The 8,525-nt window shown below is 47.6% G+C and overlaps 1 protein-coding gene across 1 annotated transcript; it reads left to right on the top strand.

The window, feature by feature from the left end:
• Positions 1-7,367: 7,367 nt before the first annotated feature.
• Positions 7,368-8,006, top strand: DNAJB8 (DnaJ heat shock protein family (Hsp40) member B8). Its single transcript, XM_064724475.1, has one exon. The coding sequence runs from the start codon at positions 7,368-7,370 to the stop codon at positions 8,004-8,006; it is 639 nt and encodes a 212-aa protein (XP_064580545.1).
• Positions 8,007-8,525: the final 519 nt, after the last annotated feature.

Below are 8,525 nucleotides of genomic sequence, written 5' to 3'. Positions count from 1 at the left end.
GACCCCTGGACAATTGTGCAGGGACAGGGAACCAGCTGCCAAGCCCATTCTCTTCATGCTCACTATGTGCTGAGGGCTTGGTCCACTGGGCTGGGAAGCAAAGCATCCCATTGCATCTTCTGGTGTTCTCCCAGGATTTGTCCCCAGCTCTCCTTGCTCAGACTATGTCATAAGCTCTGCCCTCAGAAGGACAGCAGGTTGGCACTGGGTGTTACATCCCCACATTAGGGCTTCCAGACCAAAAGTCATGTCTTTGGGATGGGCTGGGTGAATTTTAGAAGCAGGCTGGTTTCCAGCTCTCCATCTTCCTATAAAAAGATGGAAAAGCACAAAATGCCAAAGGTGCTCACTACACTTAGGCTATTTATCAAGGAACTTTGTCCTGGACCAGCTCAGCGACAGCTGCAACCCAGTTGTACAAACCCAATCACAACTCACCTCAGAATCAGCTCAACAGGTTAAGCACTGCTCAAGAAGCTCTTCTCAAGCCCTCTGCTCACAGGGGTCACTCAGCCCCAGGGTAGGGGACACATGGGGGATAAGTGGAAAACTGAGGGAGACACTTGTGCATTGTGTAGCTCTCTAAAAGCTCTATCATTCCCACTCTGGCATTCTCCTCTCAAGAAGTGATGCTGCTTTGACTGATTCCACGTGTGGCACAAGGTGCCCATGCAACCCCTGCTGCCCACACACAAGGACATGGGTAAGAGCATGGAGCCCCTGCAAGCACCAAGCAAAGACACTTGGACAGCAGGTAAATGCAAGCAAGTGGCTCCTCAGTGAGGGGGGAACTGTCCCTCCTCCCAGGAGCTCATCTTCAAGGACCTGCACTCATTCCCTCCCTGCAGTGACTGCCAATACAGCTCCAGCACTAGTGCTGGTTTCTGGGCTGAAGCAGCAGCAGGGTGTCCACGTCTGTACATAAGCAGCAAACTCCCATTGTGCTCAGGCAGGACAGCATCTCTGGCCAGTGTGTGCTTGTTTCCAAGCATCTGTGCACACACACACACATATGCAATGTTTTGGGAGCCAGGCAGGGCAGAAGGGCTCCCTGCAGGGTGTGGGTTTGAGCAATGGGAGCAAGGGCAAACTCGTGAGCCCAAGGCAGTGCGGCTGCACCGCATGCAGGCTCTCTGGAATGGGGCTGTATACTGAATTTATGAGCTCTTAAGTCATCACATTTACAATTTGTGTTCTCCAGTCTTTTAATCTCAGCAATAAACTCAGACTAAACCTTTGCTGAGGCAGTGTGGAAATTTCACTGTTCCCATCAGCCCTATGTACAAAGTGCCCATGGGCAGGACCAGAACACACTTGCTGATGGCTTCAGTGTTCTTACCCAGTTTCCATTCCCATTAAAGTCATTGGTCAGTCCCTCACCTGCTACCTGGGTTGCCCAGGTCCCCCTTGCTGGATGTGGGTTATATTATAAAATATGGGGGCACAAAAAAACACTTGCCATCCCTCCTGCATGTCTGTGTGCACATCACCAGGACCCTCACCACAGCTTTGTACCACTGAGGACTCCCCCCTTGCCCTGCAAACCAGCACCACTGGTGCATTTTTTACCTGTACATAATTGCTTTGCTTCAGAGGTCCACAGCAGTAAAACATCTCTAGGAGGTATCCTGCTAGAGAGTTGGCTCTCAACAAGGACTAGTCTGCAAAGTGAGCACCTTCTTCATTAACAGGCCTCAAACCGAGATGAAATAAGCACCAATAAACCTACTAATGGAGTCAGACCTTCCCTGCTTGGATGAACCTCACACTTCCAGAGGAGGGTGGCATCATTTCTGCAGAATGCTTGAGTGGCCTCAAATAACACACTGAACTGTCAGGCACAAACCCAAGTGATGGCGTGAGCCAGCACTGAAATAATGAGAAGCTGATCTACAGCTTTTCCCCTCTGGTTTATTAAATGAATGCTCCACATACCACTTCCCACTGACTGGAAACAGGGAGAAAATCCCAGAACAGTAACTCATCATCCTTTCTCTCCCTGTGAAGATTCAAGGCTGTGGCTATGTATGGATGTTGTGGAGTGATATAGTTGCTGTGGCTTCACGAGTTACCACACATCAGCTGAACTGTGCCATCTGACCGTGCTCCCAGCCCCCTGCAACTGGGTGGTAAAACATGTTCACTCATGATGGGGCTGGAGCAGGTACACTGGCGGGCTCCAGATAAGCATGCTTTGCTGATAAGCAGTACCTCATTAAGCCCCAGGACTCAACGGCTTGCAATGCAATCCTTGCCCCAGAAGCCCCTCCTCTTCTCAAGTTGTAGCTCTCGGTCATGGAACAAGCAGCAGGAAGCCCCTCTGGGAAAGTGGTCAATATTGGATTAGTTCCTGTGTGTTACATGGAGAGGATTTAGGGCCAGAGACCATGCCAAAGAGGGGTGGTGAAAGGACCAGCCAACCGTGTTGCTGAGTACAACTTCAGCACAGCCATGTCTGGAGAGGATACTGCCAATGACATGTGGAGATGATCCAGTCAGTGAAACCAAAGTGCTCTGAGCTCTGCTGGGGTCAGAGTCCATGGACATGAGCTACAATAGCATTTGGGCTTTCCAAGACTGAAGCAAGGTCCAGCCCTGTATATGGGGCATGATCTAACATATAAAACATGTCAGGGCTCATTCTTGACTCTTGGGGACCAGGCCAAAGAGTAGGACCAGGCCTCTTTGTCTTCATATCTCAAAATATAATGTTTTTTTGAGGTTCCTGCCCTTCCCCACTACCATTCAGAAGAGATGGTTGTCTTACTGCCTGGTCCTTGGTTTAGTCTTAAGCCCCATCCTGAGTCCCAGAAAAGCTGGAAACAGACCCAGCTCTGTGTCCCAGCCTCTGGGGGTCTCTTGCAGTCAGCACTCCCCAGAGCCACCCCATCTCCCATCCCACATGCAACCTCTGTGCTGAGCCCATTGCATGGGATCAATGCACAGGACATGCTGATGCTCCCTCCTGTTCAGAGTGGGGAACTCATGTAGTTTAAGCCTTTTCTGCTCAATAATCACTGCTGCAGAAACAGCAGGCAAACTCCAGACCTCCTGAAAATAAGTGCCAGGTACCTCCCCTTCTCCAGTGCTCCACCCAGATGGGATGGGAGGTACACACATTCAGGATGGGTTCTCCTTACCTAGGTGTTGCGTTTGTATTTTGAGAGGTGAGGAGATATCTTCAGGGCAAATTTTCTTTTTATTTTTCAGTCTTGTTCTGAAGCCAGGCAGGTTCCTCTGTCCTGCCCCAGTGGGAGGAGGGCCCAGTGTGCCCATCCCTGGCCATCATCCCCAGGAATGTCACTCCAAGGCCGAGCACAGCGTCACCCCCAGCAGGGCTGACCCGCAGGGAGGCTTCTAATGACAGCTTCACTGGTGGAGCAAAGCTCGACTCATGTTTGTTTGGATAGTCAAAGGACTTGGAACAAATGTCTCTGACTTGGTTTAGATAAAAGGAGCCCAGCCTTGTCACAGAATCAACAGGGCTGACGAGAAATCACTTGTGTAGACCTCCTCTGCCCTCAGATCCTTTTAAAACAGAAAAGACCACAATGACAACAATAATAATTATTCTTTAGGTTGGAAAAGACCTTTAAAATCACCAAGTCCAACCATTAACCCAGCGCTGCCAATCCCACCACTCACCCACCACAACCAGATGGCTTTTAAATACTTTGAGGGATGGTGACTCAACCACTGCTGGTTGATGGGCAGCCTGATCCAGTTCTTGACAGTCCTTTCCTTGAAGAAACTTTTCCTAATATTAATCAAATCAAAATAATAATAGAAAGTTTTTTTTTTCACAACTTGGAGGTACTCATTCCTTTCTGGACCAGGACTCACTGGGGTTCCAAGAACAAGACCAGGGATTGGGGCTGCATGGTTGGGATCACCTGTCATCTGGGTGACAAAAAGTTTGGCACATTTTGCTGTGTGGTGCTTTCTGTTTTGCTCCCCATCCTGACCTGGCTGACAATCCCTTCCCTTACAGATCCAATGTCTGGCTGGGAGGGAAGAGAAGGCTGGACATGGCAGTGCCTGGAGTGGGGAACCAGGGGGGACATCCACATCCATCTGGCATACTGAAGAATGAAGGAAAAGGAAGGAGGGGGTGGGTAGAAAAGAAAATCCCAAAGATCCTCGGATAATAAGCACCATTAAGGTTAGTCTGTCTCATGATTGTTTCTTATTAAAAAGAGACTGTACTTTATCTGTGCAGGATATGCTGTTTGGATGAGGGAATTAGCAGAGTGACTGCCTCCATATCATCTAATTAGCAAAAATGTTGATAAGCAGATACAATCACATATGATTAGGATCCTTTTAAAAAGCCACTCCATTAATTAAATAGACAGAAAGGCTGCCTCCAGCCCTCGCGTGCCACTGATTAGAATACAAATATTTACACTAATCTCACCTCCATCAGCCATGGGACACTTTTGAGTATTTTTAGTGACATCAGATTACTATTGATTTTCATCCCCAATGTCAGACCATTTTGTTAGTATCTGAAAGTGCTGCCTTCAGTTTCGGATGCTTTAAATCATGTTAAGGGTTTATCTTAATGACGCTGCTGATAACCACTGTTCAGGTCACTCGTACTTTCTCTTCAAAGAACACAGTCTGGGCGGGCTTTTATTGTTTGTACTTGAGATTTAAGATACGAAAAACATTTCTCATTTCAAAGCCTTGGTTTCTAGGGATGGGGCTGCCAGGCCAGTTTGGGTCTAGTTACTTGATGTGTGCATGTCTCATTTCCCTTTCTCCCTGCCTCTCCTTGACCCTCTCTTTTTTCCTTGCAGACCCTTTTGGCTCACAGCAGTGGCCTGTCTTGAATGGCTGCTAATCACTGACGCCTGCTGCCCGCAGCAGACAGACAGACAGGCAGTGAGCATCCTCCGTTTGGGGATGACAGGAGAAAAACACTCCCTACTTTTCAGCTGGGTCGGATGCACTAAATCCAAGACAGATAACCCAGTGCGCCAGCCAGTCTGAGATGGGCTCACGGCATCAAAAGCAAGCAGAGGAAGAGACGCTTTGCAAAGACACAGCAAAAGGCAGCCACCTCCCTTTCGTGCCCAGCCCACTCCCCAAGGTTGATAACAGCCCTGGGACCCTCTCCAACAGACTTTTCTGATGTCCCATTTTCCCTTCTGGGTAATAGAGAGTAGGAACAGCAATTCTTCTTGAAATTTCTGCCAAGCATCTGCAAAAGGACCATGCTGGCAGTGGCTAGGAGCTGCTGGGGACTTGTGGGTGGTAAGCTTGGATCACCCTCAAGTCCAATGGACAATCCTTAAAGATCTAGTGCCTTTTGTGAAGATTTCAAGTGTAAGACTACAGTCTAAGTGAGCGATCAAGTCTTAGCTCTCCCCTCAGTGTAGAAGATCACTTCAGGGTGTTTTGGGAATGCAAAGAGCCCTCTGAGCTCAAATGGGCTGCAGCAGCTTGCTGTTGGGCCCAGATTACTTTTGCCATTCCTACAGAACAAACAACATCCAGCAGAAAAATAATTCATGTGGCACAGCTGCCCTGTAATTAAGAAGACTTCTGTGCCAAAGGGGGCAGAAGCTGAGATCTGTCCAGTGAGGTGAGCCCACAGGACCATGAGCTCCTCCAGCCCCCAGACCTGCACTGCCCTGCAGCAACATTTACTGCCCAAGGATGGCAAGCACCTCTGTGCTGCTGCCCCATCACTGACCAGTGAGAACACCAGCAGCACAAATACCTCTTCCAGCATGTGTCAGCTCAATTGCTTTCCTCCTTCTGTGATATTGCTGTCTCCAGGCTGCCATGACTGCCCCTTGCTTTCAGAGCCCCCCCATCCCAGTTGTGTGTCAGGACAGCAGCCAGCTCATACGCTGTGCACATGCTCTCTGGTCTGGCTGCCTCTTGACTTCTTCCCAAAGTGTGGGATAATGGAAAAGAGGGCAGTGATCTGCAACATATGCTGCTATTAGTAGGTGTTTATGACACTGTGTTACAGACAGATGAATTCTCATTATTGGCACTTCCTTGGAGATCTTCTTCATGCAATGTTTCCCTCTGAGGATATTGTATTTCCCACCAGAATGGCAAATCCAAGGAATAGAAACAGATGCAGGATAACCCTAGATTCGATTGCCTGTGTCAAGTTCCTGGGCCATCCCTGTTGTACATGCGTACACACCTTGGGACAGGTATCCAAAAATGCACATAGAAAAGAGGCTAAGGTTGGTAATTCTGGGAATTTAATTTACTACCAACATGAAAAGGAGGCTCTTCTGAAAGGGTTAGGCTTGTCTATAATTTCAGAAATATGATGTCCATCTAATCTTGATTTTAGGAAAAAATCCCATTCAGGGTTTAAAAATGGCCACATGGGGAAGTTCCAGTGATCTGCTACCTTCAAAAAAAGGATGTGCAATGTATTTTGAATTTAAATTTGGCTGATGATACCTTCCACCTGCTTTGTCTGGGAGCCTGAAGATCCCTGTGTCACTGAATTTCTGTTCCCATGCAGGTTCTTGCTGACTATGAGGTAGCTGGCACCGAACTTCCTCTTTTGCCAAGTCTCTCACTCCAGAGCGTATTTTCCAATCCTTTAGTCACATTCTATGGGCTTCCCCTGGGCTTTCTCTGATTTATCCACACTCTTTTTGAACTATGGGTAGCCAAACTGCAGCTTCCCTGTAACTGCTGCCATAGGGAATTATGTCCCATGGATAATATGACCTGACTACACCACACTTCCCTGGATTGCACACGAACCCACACTGTGTATTTGAGAATCCCACTGCAGGGTGGGTTCAGGCAAAAAATAATCTGACAAAGTCATAAGGGTGGTAAAACAGTGAAAGACATTGCCCAGGGAAGCTGTGGATGCCCCATCCCTGGAAGTGTTCAAAGCTGGTTTGATTGGGGCATTAAGCAACCAATTCTAGTGGAAGTAGTCCCTGCCCATGGCAGAGGACAGGGATTAGATGGCCTTTTAAAAAGGTCACTTCCCACCCAAACCATTTTATGATTCTATGGCAGTCCTGCATCACAGCTGCGTCAGCACAGTTACATCCAGCAGCTACAGCATCATGTGCATGATCTACATTTACAGACAGAAGGCCAGTGACAACCAACTCTCCCTGGAATGTGGTCAGGACAACAGAGCCAGGATTTGCTGAACCCTCTCTGAGGTCACAATCTCACGGTTTGTGAGCAACAGGTTTGAAAAGAATGTCTGTGGTCAAGCAGCTCTTGCTGTCCTTGCACTGCAGCAGGGCAGAGCAGCTCATGGGGTGGGCTGAACATCTCTCTACCCTCTGCATGCTGATCAGCCTTGGTAGGAGAGAGAAAACCAGGCAGCTTCCAAACAACCCCAGGTGTCCTCTGAGATGGTAGATTACTACAGGGTCCTTGGACTGCAAAAAAATGCCTCACAGGATGCTATCAAGAAATCCTACCACAAACTGGCACTAAAATGGCATCCTGATAAGAATCCCAAAAACAAGGAGGAAGCTGAGAAGAAATTCAAAGAAATTGTTGAAGCATATGAGACTTTGTCCGACCCTCAGAAGAGATTGTTCTATGACAAGTCTCTTGATGAGATCAGAATCCGCAGAGAGAGAACTCCGACGAGTTCTTACAGCTTCTTTGACCCTCATCATGGATTCACCCATCAAGACGAGTTCTTTGGAGGCATGCATCCATTTTCATGTATTTTCTTGAACCCTTTTGACATCAGAATCAATGGTGAGAACTGGCAGACCAGCAGTGGAAGTAGAGGAAGGCCCAGGGAGCCATTTGTGCAACGGAATTCATTCTGTTCCAGCGGACACCCCACCACTTTCTTTGCTGAAAACTCATCTGGGCCATATGGTCTCAGAACAGTGATAACCACTACTGAAGTGATCAATGGCAAGACTGTCACCACCCGGAAAATCTTTGAGGATGGGCAGGAGACAAAGGAAGTGGAAGAGGATGGCCAGCTGAAGTCTGTAATAATCAACGGGAGAGACTACCTGAATTCCTAATGTGTCTGCAAGCATTGACTGCAAGCTGTGGGACAGCGCTCTCATAGCTCAACTGATGGGATTTACTTCAAGAGTATCAATAAATGCTCTTGACACAACTGATGCAGACTTCTCAATGGTTGGGAAAAAATACGTCACAGGTAAAGATACAGTTATGCTAAACTAAAGAGTGTGAGTCCACAAGGCCTCAATGAGGTGCTAGATAGTGATTATTCAGTAAATATGTATCACAGGTACATTTGAAAGCAACCTTGCTGGTTTGCTAAAGAGACCAAGTTGATTAATAGACCAATAGGAGACAAGATGATTTGTGGACACGTAAAAGAGCCCTATAACAAGCTATAGGTTCCCTTCCCAGTCCTTGAGATGCCAGTGTTAAAGTTTACCAGCTGGACGAATAAAGCCTTATGTGACTCTCATACACAACCCTAAGTGAAGAATATCCTTCCTACTTTTGGTGTATGAGAAGATGCATATCCACTGAAAAAAGGTTTTTATACATGGGAAGAAGGTTGGCAG

This window comes from Zonotrichia leucophrys, chromosome 12 (genome assembly GCF_028769735.1).
Source record: "Zonotrichia leucophrys gambelii isolate GWCS_2022_RI chromosome 12, RI_Zleu_2.0, whole genome shotgun sequence".
NCBI lineage: Eukaryota > Metazoa > Chordata > Aves > Passeriformes > Passerellidae > Zonotrichia > Zonotrichia leucophrys.
Note: the sequence above shows the minus strand (reverse complement) of the source record. Positions and strands in the feature narration are given on the sequence as shown.

Coding starts and splice junctions, on each gene's coding strand:
- DNAJB8 (XM_064724475.1), top strand. CDS start 7,368: ATGGTAGATTACTACAGGGTCCTTGGACTGCAAAAAAATGCCTCACAG.